General features: G+C 40.6%; 1 protein-coding gene across 3 annotated transcripts in view; it reads left to right on the forward strand.

Annotated features, from left to right (window-relative positions):
- PTPN9 (protein tyrosine phosphatase non-receptor type 9) overlaps positions 1-20,057 on the forward strand; it is a 73,032-nt gene that overhangs the window by 2,344 nt on the left and 50,631 nt on the right. Inside the window, exon 1 of one of the 3 annotated variants that reach the window (XM_042235213.1) lies at positions 2,026-2,055. The exons of the other annotated variants lie outside the window; for them this stretch is intronic. Within the exon in view, the coding sequence (XP_042091147.1) occupies positions 2,041-2,055 (15 nt within the window). The 5' untranslated portion in view covers positions 2,026-2,040. Of the gene's footprint in view, positions 1-2,025; positions 2,056-20,057 lie in introns of those variants that run through there. 3 annotated transcript variants of the gene reach the window in all.

Raw genomic sequence — 20,057 nt, forward strand, 5'->3', positions numbered from 1 at the left:
AAATGTACATATATTAAGATCAACAAGTTCTGTGGGTTTTTTAACCATAACTTTTCCTACAAAACACCAGGTTTTCTGCAGGTACTTCAAAATGTTGAGACATAAACATAAAAGCATAATTCCGGTTGTGGTAATGCCTGATAAAATATCATATTTTAATTTAATATCACATAAGAGTACTCTTAACTGATAAGATTACTTTAAACTATTGAAATTAAACAGCAGCAGATGCATTTTAGGCTTATCAAAGTAGTTTCCATGGGAAATAACTGCATTCCATAATGCCCCATTGCTCAAACCAATTTTAGAACTCATTTGGAGTTGATTTCAAACTTTGTGTCAGAATCCTTGAAATATGTTTAGTGTTGGGAAAATCTTGTACATTTGAGCATCCATCTGATTTTGGGAAATAGAAAAAATTTTTTTGGAATCCTATTTCATAGGTAAAGGAGGACATCAAGCTGTTTAACATAGTTTCAGGCTCTTTATGAGGTGTGTAAACTGTCATAAAGATGTTTCTGGAACAGATCCCTCTCAAATAGTACCTCTCTCTATACAGTCATGCAAATCATAAACCCAGAAGTTTTCTTGGATACTCTGCTCTCTTTCAGCCCCTGTATGTTGTACATCATCAGATTTTCCTGAATATCTCTTGAATTCTTTGACTTCTTCCACCCTCAGTTCAGTTCACCACCACCATTATTGTCGCCCTAGTTCAAGCTGCTGTCATATCCTGACAGAACTTTTGTTTCCTACTTGATCCATCTGCATTCCTTAGCTCTTTTTCCAAGAAACAAAGGCAAATCGCAAATCTGATTGCATTTTTCCTTCCTTGTGTGTGTTAGTCGCTCAGATGTGTCTGACTCTGCGGCCCCCATGACTGTAGCCCACTAAGCTCTTCTCTCCAGGCAAGAATACTGGAGCATTCCTTTCTGTAGGGGATCTTCCCAACACAGGGATTGAACCTGGGTCTCCTACACTGCAGGCAGATTCTTTATCATCTGAGCCACCAGAGAAGCTCAAAATGTAAGCACTTATAAAACCCTCAGTGGCTTTTCATAGCTCTTGGGATTGTTACAGCTCGTGTATGATTTGTTACAGCTCTTGAATGTGGTCTGCAGTGCCTCAGCCCTTGTATGGTTTAGAGCCCTAGCTTATTCTCACAGTTCATCTTTGCTCCAGGAACACTGGCCTTTTGGTCCTGCATTCTTGCCTGTTTCTTCCTGCTCCAAGGTCTTTGCACAAGTTGCTTTCCTCTGTCTGGAAATACCCTCCACTGTTAATTCCCTCTTCATCCTTCAGCTCATGGGAAGACCTTCCTTGTGTTCCTCAGTTAGGTTAGACCTGTTATTGGCTCTCAGAGTACCATGTACTGTCCTCTACATCACTTGTCTCAAGTTTACACTATTTGTATGATTGTATGGGGCTTCCCAGGTGGCGCTAGTGGTAAAGAACCCTTCTGGCTAATGCAAGAGATAAGAGATGCTGATTTGATCCCTGGGTTGGGAAGATCCCCTGGAGGAGGGCAAGGCAACCCACTCCAGTATTCTTGCCTGGAGAATCCCCATGGCCAGAGGAGCCTGGCGGGCTGCAGTACCTAGGGTTGCAAAGAGTCGAACACAACTGAAGCGACCTAGCACGCACATGATTGTACGATGGGAAGCTCCATGAGGCTTGAACTGCGTCTGGTTTTGCTCACCATCATATGAACATTACTGAGCATGACTGGCACTTAATGAACTGTTAGGAAATATAGTACTGGTGGAATGAAGAGTAGTTCTATTTGTGATATGTATACAGACAGCATCATCTTTCCAAGTGGCTTATAAAAATAAGGGCATTGTTCATTTTTATATATGTTTTGAAGGTCATCGTTATTACTTAGTAGTCTCATTTCCTATCTAGTCATGTTTTGAACTGATATTATACCCAGTCCTTTGTAACCGTGATGTTTCTTGCCTTTATGTTTTCAGTTCTCAATATTATAAAGCCTGCAATTGAGTTACAAGAAAAAGTATGCTTTGCCTTTAAGAAGTTCACATGAATAACAACAGGGTAATAACAGTAACTGTTTCCTGTGCTCCTGCTTTGAGTCAGGCTCTGTGCTGTGCATTTCACATACAGTTAATCCTCATAAGATTGGAATTATTATCTCATTTTGCAAATGAGAAAACTCAGACTAAGAGAAGGAAATTGCCCAAATGCACATAGATGGCAAGTAATGGGGGCTTCCCTGGTGGTTCAGTGGTAAAAGATCACCTGCAATGCAGGAGACCAGGATTGATCTCTCTCCAGGTCGGGAAGATCCCCTGGAGAAGGAAGTGGCAACCAACTCCAGTATTCTTGCCTGGGAAATCCTGTGGACAGAGGAACTTGACAGGCTGCAGTCCATGGAGTCTCAAAAGAGTTGGACATGACTCAGAGACTAAACAACGACAGCAGCAAGCAAGTGATGGAGCCTTGATTTCCACTCAGCTCTAGTTATTCTGCCTCCCCTGCAGATGTTCCCTCTGTTACACTCACTACATTACATCTTGTGAAGCAGTTAACCAGCCTAATAAGATGCCTACATGGATATGTAATAGTTAATTTTGGGTTTGGGTATTGATGCATATATGCACATATATACATGTATTGATATGTGTTTGAGTTTGAAGGTTTTTTTTTTTTAATGAAAAAAGTTTTATTTATTTATTTGGCTGCACCAGGTCTTAGTTGCAGCACAAGGGATCTTTGATCTTCATTGTAGCATGCAGGATCTTTAGTTGTAGCGTGTGGGATCTAGTTCCCTGACCAGGGATGGAACCTGAGCTTCTTGCATTGGGAGCTCAGAGTCTTAGCCACTGGACCACCAGAGAAAACCTTGACGATGCTTCTTAAAATATAGTATTAAAAATTCAGGGGCTTTCTTGGTGGTCCCGTGGCTGGGACTCCACACTCCCAGTGCTGGGGGCTCAAGTCCATCCCTGGTCAGGGAACTAGATCCCACATGCTGCAACTAAAGACTGAAGATTTGGTGTGCTGCAAATAAGACCCTACACAGCCAAATATATTAAAAAAAAATGCAGACAGAAAAATTTGGAAAACCTTATTCAGACCTGTTTATTTCCAGCAGAAACATATTGTACAGCCTGTGCAAGAAATTATGATGAAATTACTCTTGGAAAAAATTTGTTCCTTAAGATAGAGTTGGCAACTCTCCATTTTGAGGTGTGGTTACAATAAAAATTTACTTTTAAAAATATTTTCTTTTTCTTTTGTATATGAGAGATAGCTATTCTTAGAGCCAAATATGAAGGATATTATTTCTCCAAACTGTAAAAGCCAAGGTGTTTTTGTGTCAGAAATATATTATTTTTTGATATGTTTATATGTGAATATAAAAGCCTTTCTTAATAGGGTGGCAAAATTGTAAATTTGCCAGTGTGAAGGGTAATTTCTGCATTTTAGTACTAATCTTCATTCTTATTATTGTAATTGTCTTAATTTTACTTTTCCAAAGCAGATACTCTCACATTTGTAACTTGACCTGAAGTTGGTAAGTTTATCAGATATGCTAAATTATAATTAACTTGACCACCAAGGTTAGTTAAGGGTGTGTTACTTATCTGTTCTGTGTCCACATAACCTACAGAAAGTGGGATATCTTGGATTGCATCAATTTAGGATAAATTATGAGGAAAACTTCCTCTTTGCAATAAACCTTAAAAGAAAGACATTTAACAAGGATTATAAACCTATTTGATGGACTCTCTAAGGAATTACAGCCTTTAGGGTCTTTTGGTTTTTCACAGATTTCCCAGTAATGGCCAGTATATTAATTGTTTTCTAAAATAGTTACACGTTTATTCATATTTTCATTTTAGTTGGTTCTAATAACTTACAGAATCCTTCTGTCACATTATAAATAATGCATGTTTTTTAAAGTTGTTATAATAGATAATCTACTAATACTTACTTTCAAAGCTTCCAAAGAAAATTTTTATTTTAGAGTTCATGTTGTTTAGAGCTTATTTGTAAGGATTAATAAGCTAATGCATATAGATAGTAATGCATTATACAGTAAGCACTCCGTTACATTAGCCATTATATTCTCTGTCTTTCAATAGTGAAAGAGTTTAGAGCCAAGTTAGCTTAAACCAAACCTAAGGGAGAAAAATATTCATATTTCACACTGAGGATCATCACTTAGCATGGATTCTTTTGAATGCCAGAAAATAGTTATCTTGCACCTTCATAGTGTAATTTTCAAAAAGCTATTCTGATTCTGTGCCATGATTTGTGTTCTTATAACCGGATTTTCTGAAATTAAAAATTTAACTGCCTTGCAGTGGACTTTAGAGATATTTGGCATTTTTCCCAAGGGCAGGGGTTTTGCCCTGGTTCTTGTGGCCAAGAACTTCCCTTTTCCCACAGCCTCACATGTCCTGTGCTAAATGTCATCTGTCCCCCTGGAAGTAACCATACGTCAAGGACCAAATGATTCATAATGTTGAGTCCTTCCAGAAAGGGAAAGAAGAGGGGATAGATGAAGAATTCTCATTCCTTCCCTTATTGCCAGTAGCTAAAGATATTGTAATTAGCACTTAGGCAAGATCTCATTTGGATGTGAGAATTTTCTTCTTTTAAAACTTCTGAGTGTATTTTTCTTTTAAAACTTCTGAGTGTATCAGGGGTCTTGGGCTTTAGTTGTGAATGTTAAAGAGACCTGTAGATATTCCCCAAGGAACCTAACTTCTGATTCTTGCTAATGAGTTGAAAAGTAAGACAAACACTCTAAAAAGGAACTGAACTGTTAAATAGAGGTAAAAGTTAAAACTCACTGTAGGTCAGTACAGCTGAATCTCATTTTATGACATATATATCTTTATTATCGTGGAAAAGACATAGTAATGTTGGGATTCTCCACCTTTGTTATCTAAATATTCAGTTCAGTTCCATCACTGTGTCCAACTCTTTGCGACCCCATAGACTGCAGCACGCCAGGCTTCTCTGTCCATCACCAACTCCCAGAGCTTGCTCGAATTCATGACCATCGAGTCAGTGATACCATCCAACCATTTCATCCTCTGTCGTCCCTTTCTCCTCCTGCCTTCACTCTTTCCCAGCATCAGGGTCTTTTCCAATAAGTCCACACATTAAGACCTATTTTATAGCAGAATGGCTGAACCACTGCAGTGTCAATATTATACACCAGAGTCCCTAACTCTAGTTATTTGTTCAGGTACTTGGGTGTTCAGTGCAATTTCAGCCATTTCGCACCTGTTTTATCATTCTGCCTTGATGTCTTAGACAGTTAGGGCTACTTTCTTTTTCCAAATCAATCATTATTACATTCCCAGTGCTCCCCCATATGCCTCCACACTGGAATAGTCACTGTTTTTTATTCCTCTTCCTCTGGAGTAGGGGCAGATATTCCTAGAATAGGTAGTTAAGCTTGCACTGCTCAGTGCTGGAGGGCCTATGCTTACTGGAATGAGCGCTTTCATATATGATTTTGAAAAGACCTCGTTAGAACCTAACTGAGATGGCTGGGGGCTGGGGGCTGGGAATAGGAGATGGAGAAGCTTCAGAGCCCATGGGAAGAGCTGTTTATTAAGGACTGGTTATCTCTTAGGTCCAGACTATAAAATGATGAAACCCAAACAGTAGATTAGAGATGGCTTTTTCGTTAGTTTCTGCTTCTGAGAAAAGCATTCCATTCTTTTCTCTGGGAAAGACAATTTCTGTTATGTACTGGTTTCCTTTAAAATACCAGATCCATTCAAAACAAACATGCACATTTCTTGTCTTTTTATCCAGCATGGGTGGCACAGATCTAACAAGCCTAGTAGAATTATTATAAGACCAGAATTTATTCTCAGAATTGATGGGCACATTCTAAAGAGAATCATCCATGACTTTAATCCTGAAGTGTCTGGGGATATTAATCCATTAATTACTTTTTCATTGAACAAATGGCTGGTCTTTCCTTTTGCATTTGCTTTTCTATACCTCACTGTTACACAATAGACGTCATATTAAAATGCACCTGTTTTGAAATAGGTTTTTTATATTCTCTACAATGATCATGTTTCTTTTATCATTAAAACCAGTAACTTTCTGTAGAAAGTGCTGCATACTCTATACAGGTTTGGGATTATGTTATTAACTGGTGAGATCCCAGTATTTAGGATTAATGCAAATCTGGCTTTTTTTCTAAACAACATTTACAGGTGAAATCTGGGCCTTTGGAGAGTTGATGCCAATGAGTCTTAGGTAAACTTCAGGAATCCTTGGCTTCCTTTGTGGCTCCAGGCATTTTATCTAATACTTTATTAATTTTATTTAACTCCCTTACAGGCTTCCCTTGTAGCTCAGATAGTGAAGAATCTGCCGGCAAAGCAGGAGACCCAGGTTTGATTTCTGCATCGGGAAGATCCCCTGGAGAATGGAATAGCTAACCACTCTAGTATTCTTGCTTGGAGAATGGAATGGACAGAGGAGCTTGGTGGGCTATAGTCCATGGGATCGCAGAGAGTCAGACATGACTAAGCAGCTATCACTTTAAACTCCCTTACAGTTACAAAATGCTCAATAAATATCTGTGATAATAGTATTCTTACCCTTTGTGCTGTAGGAAATCATGTTTTTCAAATAAGAATAGGAAAAATTTGAAATAGAAGATTTCTAGGTGGCCTAAGGCTTCTAACAATTGAATACTGTATCTCGAAGATGGTAGTGAGGCTGCCTGTGCTCATTTTATGCTAGTAGCACTTAACACACTATCCATTTGTTCGTTGGTTTATTTCCTCTTCGTTAATAGATTTCTTGTTTAGGTGCACTGATTATCATCTTTTTGTTTTTTCCAGATAAAACTGTAAAAGGTCATCTGATGATCTAAAAATGACATGTTTAGAGTACAAAGAATTATAGTTTATGTCATCTTTCTTATCTTTGTTCAACAGCTTTTATGAAAAAATTCCCATTCCATTGTTCATATCAGTGATTCTCAACCAGGGTGATTTTATTTATTTCCAAACTTAAAACCTTTTATTTTGTGTTTGGATATAGCCAATTATAGAGAAGGAAGTGGCAAGCCATTCCAGTATTCTCGCCTGGAAAATGCCATGGACAGAGAACCCTGGCGGGCTGCAGTCCATGGGGTCACCAAGAGCTGGACACGACTGAGGCCACACACACACAGAGCCAGTCAACACTGTGGTAGCTTCAGGTGAACGGCAAAGGCACTCAGCCATATATACATGTATCCATTCTCCCCTAAACTCCCTCACATATTTTTAAGTTTTTAAAAATTTATTTTTGGCTGTACTGGATCTTTGTTGCTGCAAGAGGGCTTTCTCTAATTGTGGCGAGAGGACTTCTCATTGCAGTGGCTTCTCTTGTTGCACGAGCACAAGCTCTAGGGCTCTCAGGCTTCCTGGCTCGTGGGCTCTAGAGTGCAGGCTCAGTAGTCGTGGCTCATGGGCTTAGTTACCCTGTGGCATGTAGAATCTTCCCGGACCAGGGATCAAACCCATGTCCTTTGCATTGACAAACAGACTCTTAACCACTGGACCACCAGGGAAGTTTGTCAATCACTAGGGTGTTCTTTTGAAAGAATGATGTTACAGCTGAAACTCCAGGACTTTGGCCACCTCATTCGAAAAGTTGACTCATTGGAAAATACTCTGATGCTGGGAGGGATTGGGGGCAGGAGAAGAAGGGGATGACAGAGGATGAGATGGCTGGATGGCATCATGGACTCGATGGACATGACTTTGAGTGAACTCCGGGAGTTGGTGATGGACAGGGAGGCTTGGCGTGCTGCGATTCATGGGGTCGCAAGGAGTTGGACATGACTGAGCGACTGAACTGAACTGAACTGAGAGATACATTTGATTGTCCCAGCTGTGGATGCTACTGGGATCTAGTGGGTAGAGGCCAGTAATGTTGCCAATATAATGATGGGCATAGAGGCCACCACAACCAAAGGTGAACTGGCCCAAAATGTCAGTAGTGCCAAGGCTGAGAAACCCTAGTTTACATTTGAAGAGTTTTGTAGTTCTTAGGAACAGAGTTACAAGTTCCTACTTTTTAGTTCAAGGCAGGTCTTTAGTTAACAGTAATATTTATTCAAATTATGTGTCCATAAATACTGGTTTCTGCAGTTGACTTCACATACTGAAAAACTCCAGTCTATAACATAATTATTTTGCAGCATAACCATCACACAAGATGAAATGAGACATTTCCACAGCCCTTGCTGGAGTTTTCAGAGACGGGAGATTTTATGTGACTAGCAGAACACTACTTGAGTCCTGCCATGGGATGATAATGGAAATTGTGATTTTTGCTTTCCCTTCCAAATATTTCTGTGTTGCTACTGAGTGTCTATTTTCTTACAGTGAGTGAGGTGATTATTATGTATCAACCTGTTTTCCTTTTCATGTTAATTTCTAGAAAGAGGAAAGTTTTACAGATCATAAACAGAAAAACAGTTTGTTCATTCAGCAGTCATTTATTGTCTGTTGCTGTGTGCCAGGTTCTTGTTCAGCATGGATTGAGGGATCTTTGTCCTTGAGGAATTGCCCTCCAGTTATTTGTGGGCAGGTCTTGAATTGTGGGGTATATACCAAGGAGGAGGACCTCTTATCTACAGCAAGGGCAGATACTTAATCTTATACATCTTTTGTATACATTGTGAGAGTTCAAAATATGTTTGCTGAAGAATGAGTGAAACTGTATATGTTGAAATTATTTATTCCTCACACACTGGTGAAGTATTATTTTGTTTAGGATGATTATCTTCCTGATACAGATATTTAGTTCAGAAGCTTTCAGCAGTCCACCAGGGAGGCAACCTGGGACTAAATGCAGTGCTGTCTCTAGTAAATGTCAGCTGTGTTAATCACGTGTTTCTGTGTATGACACTTCATACATATATACCAGAAACAGCTCTTTCTTGGCATTTGTATGTTAAAGATTCCTGGTTTCAACCATTTACAAATTTCTCTACAGACATGTGATTCCATTGTTCCTAGCTGCTTGTTGTATATTTATGAAAGAAATTATATATTTTAATGGGATTAGTGAACTTGAAGTTTCATATACATCTCCGGCTGTACCTCTCAGAATGTTGTAGGTCTGTTGTTTGCCTTTATAAAACTAGTGTTTAGTCTTGTCTGTGTGGAGTTTAACTTTTCAGATACTATTATCAGCATCATGGGAAAGTATATATGGTGTATTTGCCTACCAGTAATTAGGATGAGACTACGGCTTTTAAAATTGTTTTTTCCATGATGCCTTCAGTTTACCCACATTTCTGTCTGTACTTACGCTACTACTGGGGCTTCCCTGGTAGCTCAGCTGGTAAAGAATCCACCTGCAATGCAGAAAACCCCGGTTTGATTCTTGGGTCAGGAAAATTCCCTGGAGAAGGGATGGACTACCCATTCCAGTATTCTTGGGCTTCCCTGGTGGCCCAGATGGTAAAGAATCCGCCTGCAATGCAGGAGACCTGGGTTCAATCTCTGGGTTGGGAAGAACCCCTGGAGGAGGGCGTGGCAACTCACTCCAGTAGCCTTACCTGGAGACTCCCCATGGACTGAGAAGCCGGTTGGGCTACAGTCCATGGGGTTGCAAAGAGTCAGACACGACTGAGCGACTAAGCACAAGCACAAACTACTACTAGATTTCCCTTTCCAACTCTTGCCAAGCGGTAAAGTGGAGGAAGAAATTTTTTCCAAAGAAAGGATTTTTTCCCTTGGTTTTACTTTCTGTACTTATAAATTGTCTTATGTTTGTAAAGGGAGAAAAACAGTTACTAAGAGAGAGAGACCTAAAACCTTGAACATAAAACAGAAGCGCAAGAAAACAGTTTTAGTTGGGAATGAGACAGTTTGTCTCATTGACTTTACCTCTTCTGTGCCAGGAAACCCTGGAAGTGAAGAGAAAGTGGTATTTCTGGCAAAGTTAGGGATATAGCTAGCAAGATTAAAATATACAGAAATTCCCAGCATACTTTTTTTTAAAAATCTTTTTAGATTAGGATTCTGAATGTTTTAGAGAAACCGTCTGATGTTTTTTCATACTGAATGCTGGTGCACCATTTTGTTTATAGGAAATAAACTGCATTGTTATGGAATTAATAGTAACATTTTAAAAAATTGAAAACCATTCCTTTTTTTTCCTTTAACCACCCAAAGCATCATTTTCTTTCATAGTTTATATAAGGCTAAGGAAGTGCTAGCTTTGGAGGTGATTTTTGTGAGAAAATTAGAAACAACTGGAAACTTGTGTTTTGAATAAAATTGCTAGGACCACTGGAACATGGAAACTAGTCGGAACCTCTGATCGTTGTCATGCTATCCTTACAGTGCTAGAACTATTGGTAAAAGCCCACATCAAACATGTAAGCACTGACTAGGACTTCCCTGGTGGCTCAGATGGTAAAGCATCTGTCTACAATGCAGGAGACCCTGGTCCGATCCCTGGGTTGGGAAGATCCCCTGCAGAAGGAAATGGCAACCCACTCTAGCACTCTTGCCTGAAAAATCCCCTGGATGGAGGAGCCTGGTAGGCTGCAGTCCATGGAGTCACTACGAGTCGGACGCGACTGAGTGACTTCACTTTCACTTTCAAGCACTAACTAGGGTGGCTATAATTAAAAAAGAAAAAACACCAAAAAAGAGAGAGAGAGGAAGAAAGAAAGAAAATAACTGTTGGCATTGCCGGTGGGAATGTAATATGGTACAGCTACCGTGAAAAACAATTTGGTAGTTTCTCGAAAGGTTAAACATAGAACTACCCAGGCGATGCAACAGTTTCATTTGTAGGTATGTATCCAAAAGACTGAAAGCAGGCACTCAAATAGATACATGTACGTGCATTTGTAGCAACATTATTCCCAATACCAAAAGACAGAAGCAGCCTGACTATCCAATGATAAGTGAATAGCTAAACAGAATGTAGTAGATACATATAATGGAGTATTATTCAGCTTTAAAAAGAAATGAAATGTTGATATATGCTATAATGTGGATGGGTCTTAAAAACATTATGCTTACTGAAATAAGCCAGACACAGAAGTATGATTCCACTTGTATAAGGTACAAATTCATGGAGACAGTAGAATCCCAGGGACTGGGAGGAGGTGGAGAGGAATTACTGTTTGATGAGTATACAGGTTTTGTTGAGGGTTATGGAGAAGTTTTGGGACTAGATAGTGATGTTTCACCCAACTTTGTGAAAGCATTTAATGCCACTGAATTGTGTACTTACAAATGGTAAAAAAAAATCAAAAGTATTTTGTATATTATATCCTAGTAAAAAAATAACAGTCAAGCACCATTCAAAGTGTTTTATGAATCTTAATTCATTTAGTGAATAATGCAGCTGGTGAGTCAAAGGAAAGAGAATAGGTGTTACTTCCACTTCTCCTTGGCTCCTGATCTTAAGCCTAGAATCTCTTATATAAGTACCATTTATTGTTTCTGGGTGTATCTTTGTTAATAATTTGCTAGAATGTGAATTGTCATGTGTTTAAACTCCTGAATATTTCACCTGTGAGATCCCAGTTCACTTCTACTCTGTAGGAGAATAAGGAGTTTTCTGTGAAGAACAAAGTTTTGAGTGTTATGGTATAAATGGACCCTGTATATATAGCATTCTCATTTCCTCCCCCCGCCTCCTGCCCCACTCCCAGTACAGTTCTGGGAATGACTTGAAATATTGTTGATCTAGAGCCCTGGTTCTCAACGTGTAGTCTCCAGATCAGCAGCATAGGCATGCCTTGGGAGCTTGTTAAAAAAGCAAATATTCACGTCTTATCCCAGACCTACTGAGTCAGGAACTCTAGGGCTGAGGTCTAATAGTATGTATTTTAACAAGTCTCCAAATGCATGCTCAAGTTTGAGAACTAGTAGTCCAGAAAATAACTAGGGTGCTGTTGTGCTGGTTGGGGAATCATTTAGAAGTGAGTTTAAACATTTTGGTTCACTTTGGAAAGGGAAGATTTACAAATTGCTTACAAATTGCTCTGGAACTCTAGGTATTGTCTGAACTGGCTGAAAGCTGCAGGAATCATCTCATTCTATACTATAACTGTTGTTCCAAAGGCTATTTACCACGATCTGATCCAAAGAAAGAGCAGAGCCTTACTACTTGAGAAGTAGAAAGGGAACCAGGATGTCTGCAAAACAAGGCATTGAGACACCTGATGTCCACTGCAGATGGTGTTCCCTAGAGAGATGCTTGGCTTCCAAGGAAGTATTGAATGAAAGAAGACACAGGCTGTTCTGATTCAGCCAGGAAAAACCTGCCAGCTTTGACAGGGCCAGTCCATAGGGAAGCTTGTGTTACTCCAGTGTCAGTTGCCCTGAGAATCTGGACCTAGGAGTTACCAGATTTTCCTGTCTGGGTCCTGCACAGGAGCTGAGCTAGTTCTGTCTGGAGTTGAAAATGGGACATTGCAGTGAGGACGGCCAGATTGTAGGCAGCTTTTCCAGGCTTCATTCTTTGTAGGCCTCTTCGGTACAATAAACTGATCTGCTTGTACTGTTTTATGAACGTGAATAAGTTTGTCCTTTAGTTAGTGAGAGGCCACCTTGGATTTGGAAGTATTAATCCAGCAAGTTTGAGATGTCTGGATAACTGACATTGCCTAATTTGCAGTCTCCCAGCCAGATTACTCCATTTGAGGGAGTAATGAAGCTCCAGGTCGTGGTCCCAAGTTTCTTGAATGTATGACAGTCAAGATTCAGTAACCTAAGACTTGGCCGTAGGAAGAAAACTGGGCCAGTTAAATTTGCTGTCGATAAGCAACAGCTGGTCTAATATGCAGGCCAGGGCCAGGTTAGCTGCAGATCTGACGTGCTGAATCCTAAAGTGTTGGATTAGAAATTGTCAACTCAGCCCTGTCAGATCTATTTGACATTGGCAAAACTGAGCATGAGGGGTGTGAGAGAGGGTGAGGAGAGAGGGATGGAGATGAAGATGGGGAGAGGAGGTATATGAGGGTGGTGTGCTAGTTATTAGGGAATGGAAGCAGTTGAGAGGCAGCTTCATTGTGTGAAGTGGGAGGGAATATAAAACCAAAAAAGAAGGAACTAGCTATTACATTTTCAAAGCATCTCACCACTCTGATCTTTTCTTGGACTGATTTTGATGTGCCAGTGACCATCTTAGAGTTTAGCATCAGAACTAAAGACAGTATTACAAATGATGTCTGATAGGCCCCCTTGTTTTGGGCACCACGTTTCTGTAATGTGCTCCAAATTCCAAACAATTTTTGGCAGTTTTAGTAAACTGTTGACTAATAGATTCAAGTCAACTAAGATTCCCAAGTCTTTTCTTATGAGCTTCTGTTAAATTTCATCTGATGCTTCTAAAATTTATTTTCTTGCCTTTATCCTTAAATTTTTGTTAGATTTAATGTTCACTACCATTTGTTGAGCTTTAAGAGTCAAAAAGTTTACAAATATTACTTTTTCTTCCCTCTTACACCAGTTCTGTGGGAGTGTTACTCCCATTTTATTTGTTTGTTTGATTTATTTTTATTTTTAGCTGTACCAGCTCTTCACTGCTTCATTTCCGGGGGCTTTCTCTAGTTGCAGCCAGCAGGGGCTTCTCTCGTTGCGGAGCATGGGCTTTAGGCATGGGGGCTTCAGTAGTTGGGGCTGAGGGACTGTAGAGCATGGGCTCTGTAGTTGTGATGCATGGGCTTAGTTGCTTCAGGGCATGTGGGATCTTCCCAGGCCAGGGATCGAATCCCTGTCTGGCAGTTGGATTCTTATCTGCTGTACCACCAGGGAAGTCCTGCTGCTGCTGCTGCTGCGTCGCTTCAGTTGTGTCCGACTCTGTGCGACCCCGTAGATGGCAGCCCACCAGGCTCCCCCGTCCCTGGGATTCTCCAGGCAAGAGTACTGGAGTGGGGTGCCATTGCCTTCTCCAATGCATGAAAGTGAAAAATGAAAGTGAGGTCGCTCAGTTGTGTCCAACTCTTAGCGACCCCATGGACTGCAGCCTGCCAGGCTCCTCTGTCCATGGGATTTTCCAGGCAAGGGTACTGGAATGGGGTGCCATTGCCTTCTCCAAGGGAAGTCCTATTACTCCCTTTTTAAAGATGTGGAGTCTTTAAGGCTCAAAGAAGTAACTTGCTTGCATTCTAAACACTAAGTGCTAGAACCTGTTATTCAAACCCTTGTCTGTCAGACCCCAAAGCTTCACTTCTGAGTACCATTCTAGCCCATTGTTCTATCCTGTTTTGATCTTTTAGATCTGTTTTCTCTTTTACTGTATGTTTGTTGTCTAAGCTTAGCTCTCCTCTTACATGGTCAGCCTGACCCAGTGCCCCTATCTAGGTCATTTATAGCAGTGGGACCAGGCCAGGGAGGGATGTAGAGCAAATCAAGGGACAGAGTGTGAGCTTTAGTCAGACTTGGTTTTGGAATCTTGGTTGTATCATCAGGAGTAGTGTGAGTTGGCAAAGTACTTAACTTGTCTGGGCCTCCATTTCCTCAAACATAAAATGTCTCAATACCTGCCATTGGAAAAGTTGAATATAAACAACATGGATGCAGAGTGCTTGACTCATGGGTTAGCAAGCATACTGTAGGCTCTCAATAAACATTAGTCTGTCTCCCTTCTTTCAAAGAATTCTTTAACATCTTTTTTTTTTTTAATATCCTTTAAAATCCCCCACCTCAGGTCCCACTCATTTTTAAAAAAATTGACTGTCTTTGGGTATAATTGTTTATTGTTTCTCGCAGGGTTTGTCATAATCCCCACTGTGGCAGCACACTTGGCTGTAGAAAGAAGTGGTTAAGAACTGTACGATAAGTTCTGCATGATTATGAGTACCCAGCTTAATCCCTTTTTCCCTTAGTTTCATCACATGTAAAATGTAGGTAACTCCAGTAAAGAATTGTTATGAGGATTAAATAAGTTAATATTTATGAAATCCTTGAAACAATTTAATCTTTGCTACTATGAATATCTGCAAATTACAGATAATAATGCCCACTTAGTAGGGTTATTGGCAAATTAAATAAGTAGTCAACTGATTAACGTTTAACATTTTTAAATTTATTTCTGGCTGCACTGGATCTTTGTTGCTGTGCGGTCTTTCTGTAGTTGTTGCAAGCGGAGGCTGCTGTCTCTAGGTGCAGCGCTCAGACTTCTCATTGGGTGGCGTCTCTTGTTGCAGAGTACAGACTCTGGGCATGTGAGCTTTAGTATTTGTGGGCTCAGTAGTTGTGGTGCATGGGCTTATTATTTGCCCTTTGGCATGTGGAATCTTCCCAGATTGGAGAGTGAACCCTGTCCCCTGCATTGGCAGGCAGATTCTTAACCACCAGGGGAGTCCTGCTTAACATTTTGATTGGCAAATTTACAGAAATTAATAGAAGGAAATCTTTCTGTCCACAAAGATAGCATGAAATGCTCATCAGATGCCTTGCTAAAAGTAGATCTGTTTTGTACATCAATGATTTTCAAACTGAATCACACAGAAGAATCTTCTAGGATCTTGTTAACATGGGGATTCTGATTAACTGTGGTGAGGCCTGTGATCTGCATGTCTGACTTCATGGTGACTCCACTACTACTTGGCTACAAGATGTCACTTTTGAGTATCACTGCTAAAGAGTACATTCATTACTTTTCAGTCTAGTGTATTCTTTCTTTAAAGACTCGTTTTCAGTAAGTCGCTTCTGGTGATCAGTATTCCCCTGCCTAAAAGCTCAAAGCCCACTTTATTTTTTTGACCTCACCACTCAGTTTGTGGGATCTTAGTTTCCTGACCAGGGGTCAAACTTGGGCCCCAGCAGTCAAAGCAAAAGCACCGAGCCCTAATCAGTGGACCGCCAGGGAACTCCTCAAAGCCAACTTTAAAAGAAAAAATGTTGGCCAGCGCTAGGTGTGTGTGTGTATGTGAAAGAAAGATCAGTTGTACAGTTCGCCAAGAACTGAAGTAAAATTGTCAGGGACTGGTAACTTTTGTAGCCCTCAGTAGATGTCCCATCTTGAGATTAGGGCTTCGTTCTCTCATCCTCGGGCTTTGATGCTTTTCTCATCCATTAAGTTCTATAGCAGATGTTCATCAGGCTCCCCTAGAATTCCCAGGATTGTCAGGTTTTGTAGGTCTGGAGGCTTGAACTGCTTTAGAATAATTAGAGGCTCTATTACTTTGAGCTTCAGCTCTTGCTTTCCACAAGGCTTGTTCTTCCTCTCTTCAGGTTGGAGGTTGTAGTTGTTGATAGAGAAATGAAAGAAATAGGAGTTGATCTGGACAGTTGTCATAAAGCTCTTTTTGGTATCTTTTTAGTTTTATTGATGGACCTTGGCTCATTCTGGGCTATGAATTTCTTGGCACTTTTCCTTTAGGTCAGAACCACCACTCTTCGTAATCTTTTTTTCCTGTGCCCTCTACTTTGTCCATGTGTGTATTGGTGGGAGTGCTTTTAACATCTGTACTCATTGGAGAATGCTGTGCAACCATACTACTGTGTTTTTTATTTTAGCTTTTCTTATTTTAAATTTGAATTGGTATAATTCATAACTAATTGCACAATTGATTGTCACAATCTCACTTTTGAGAATTTCTTTAAAAAATACCAGCAACTCTTTTCTCTCTAGAGTTTTAGGTTATAGATTTAATTTTATGAAATCTATATCTTGAAAGCAAAAAGGAACTAAAGAGCCTCATAATGAGGGTGAAAGAAGAGTGTGAAAAGCCAGCTTAAAACTCAGCATTCAAAAAGCTAAGATCATGGCATCCAGTTGCATTACTTGATGGCAAATAGATGGAGGAAAAGTGGGAGCAGTGACAGATCTTATTTTGGGGGGCTCCAGAATCACTGCAGACAGTGACTGCAGCTACAAAATTAAAAAACGCTTGGTCCTTGGAAGAAAAGCTATGACAAACCTAGACAGCATATTAAAAAGCAGAGATATCACTTTGCCGACAGAGGTCCATATAGTAAATACTACGGTTTTTCCAGTAGTCATGTACGCATGTGAGAGCTGGACCCAAACTGTGGGGCTGGAGAAGACTCTTGAGAGTCTCTTGGGCAGCAAAGAGATGAAAGTAGTCAACCGTAAAGGAAGCCAACCCTGAATCTTCATTGGAGAGAATGATGCTGAAGCTGAAGCTCCTATACTTTGGTCACCTGCTGTGAAGAGCTGACTTACTGGAAAATACCCTGATGCTGGGAAAAACTGAGGGCAGAAGAGGGTGACAGAGGGTGAGATGGTTGGATGACATCACCATCTCAGTGGACATGAATTTGAGCAAACTCCAGGAGATAGTGAAGGACAGGGAAGCCTGGAGTGTAGCAGTTCACGGAGTTGCACAGAGTCAGATACAGCTTCGTGACCGAACAACAGCAACATCTTGAAAACACTATAAAGCACAATGGATTTTTTTAAAAAGTGAACTTCCTAGAGTCAGAAAGCCTGAATTCTGAGTCAGGTTCATTTAGGGCTCTTGGGCATGTTACATAACAGCTGGAAATCTTAGTTTTGTTGACTGTAAGACGGGGATAATGAGAGTAGCCACCTCCTAAAGCCATTGAGAGGACCTCACAATCCCTGTAAAACTAAGTATCTGACTGGTGGTTAGAGCTCAGTACCCAATAAGTATTTGCTGTTGTTAACAACTATTTTTGTTAATGGTTTCGTGTTACTTACTGATGTGTAGTAGGGTTTACATAATGCCTTCCGAGAGCCCATTATTGGACCGTGTGAAGTAGGTGGGTGTTACCCTTCTTTGAATGAGGAAGTTTCGGCATGAAGAGTTTTGACTGGCTTGAGGGCCTGTAGCTGTGGCAGAACTGGGTCTTTAACCCAGGATTACTGGTGCCATATCTAGGACTTATTCTCTTTACTGCATCCTTTTGACAGCTGGCTGTCAAACTTTTTTTTTTGGTTTCTTTTTTTATTGAAGTATGGTTGACAAACAAGATTACATTATTTGCAGGTGTACAGCACAGTGATTTGACACTTATATTTATTGCAAAAACACAGGAACAGCCAGATGGAAGAGAAGTGCAGGGCAGGGTACGTGGAAAGGCATATGGCGCACCCATGCCTCTCCAGGCCCAGGTGCGCCGCTCTCCCACAATCTCTGTGTTCACCAAGCCAGAAGCCCCTTGGTCATCAGACTTTCCAAGATCACATGGTTACTTGCTCTTTGAGACCCTCTTAGTTTTTCTGCTAGTTTATCTTCTTGGTCTGGATTAAATCTGGTATAGTAGTTCCCTCATCTTTTTAGAACAAAGCTGTCAGCAAGGTTTTATCAGATTTTCAACCTCCTACCTCCTTTTAGGATAAATTTGATACCTAGCCAGTGATGGGAAGCTTGAAGTTTCCTATCTCTAACATGACTATTACCATGCCAATTGAGGGATCTCAATCAGAAAAATAATCTATATTCACCATCATTGAGCAGGCTGAAGGGTACTCTAGCAGCTCTGCCATGTCCATTACTCTTTGATTCTCATTCAGAAATTCTCTAATGTGATTGATGAATTTCTACTGGGGAATATCATTTGGGACACATTGCCATCCCACTTTCCCCTTTAAGATTTGAATGAGAGGTCTTTCTTGGCGGCTCAGTGGTAAACGATCTGCCTGCTAATGCAGGGGACACAGGTTTGATCCCTGATCTGGGACGATTCCACATGCCAAGGAACAACTAAATCTGTGTGCCACAACTGTTGAACTTACACTCTGGAGCCCAGGAGCCGCAACTGCTGACACCTGCACGCCCTAGAGCCCGTGCTCTGCAACAAGAGAAGCTGCCGCGATTAGAAGCCCATGCACCAGAGCTAAAGAGTAGCCGCAGCTCACTGCAGCTAGAGAAGAGCCTACGTAGCAGTAAGGACCCAGCACAGCCAAAAATAAATAAATTGCATGTGTAAAAAAGATTTGAGTGAGATTTGCCCATCCATTGGCATATAGCATTCACAAATTCATCAAACTCAGATTTTTCATGAGTAGGAACCATGTCTTACTTCATAAAATTTGTAAACTTTAATTTATTTTGAGCATCTCTCCTATAGATGTCTTTTTAAAAAAAATAATAAACCTCCTTTATTCCTTTACATTTTCTCTTTTCTTCGGTCCTTTTTATTTGTTTATTTTCTGGTCGCTCTCCATGGCTTGCAGGATCTCAATTCCCCACTGAAGGAGTGAACTGCCCTCCACAGTGGAAGCATGAGGTCCTAACCACTGGACCGCCAGGAAGTTCCCTAGATGTCTTAAGATAGCAGCAATTTAATATTCAGATATTTTCTTTTGTGACTTCATAGTTTCCTCTCTCATTGCTTTTCTTATGTCATTCCTGATATTCTTTGCCAGTTTTATCCAGGAATTTTTCTCACTCAGTTTTCAGTTTTAAACTCTCAGAATCAGAACAGCAAGCATTCAGACGAATATGTTCTTCCTACTCCCTGTCAGCAACACTCTTTTAGCAAGCTGAGAGCCCATCATCATTCATACGTTCACTCATCAGAGTGGTGCCATGCACTGTGGTGTTGCGGATGCGCCGCAGTCCATGGGGTTGCAAAGAGTTGGACACGACTGAGCAACTGAACACAAACAACAAATAAAGGGTGAATAAAAGTAAGCCAGGGTTGGGAGGAGGGAAAGGAGAGGAATGTTCCAGCAGGATCTGGCATATCTGATTTACTGATAGTCATTCACATCCTCCTCTCTTCTCTGATGTCTCAGCCAGCAATTGGAAGAAGAGATAATTGTTACTAAAGACCTCCCTCATCGCCTGGGTACCACAAATCCTTTGGACTTTTTTTTTCTCTAGAAATACATTCCAGGTTCTTCTGGTTGTGTAGTTCACCCTCTTATTAACCAGCTAGAATGGGTAGCAGTTGGCAGGCTGCCTTTGGGTTTGTCCTTATGGAGAGTGACCAATTATGTACTCACCCCCAGTCCCCACAACCCCTGTTTCCCCCTGGAAACATGGGTGGCTTTGCTCTTGTTGATGACGAGGAGCTTCCTGTTTATTCTCCAGATTTCTGTTTTGTTTTGTTTTGTTTTCCTGTGTTTCTTGCCTGTGT

Source organism: Ovis aries, chromosome 18 (genome assembly GCF_016772045.2).
Source record: "Ovis aries strain OAR_USU_Benz2616 breed Rambouillet chromosome 18, ARS-UI_Ramb_v3.0, whole genome shotgun sequence".
Taxonomy (NCBI): domain Eukaryota; kingdom Metazoa; phylum Chordata; class Mammalia; order Artiodactyla; family Bovidae; genus Ovis; species Ovis aries.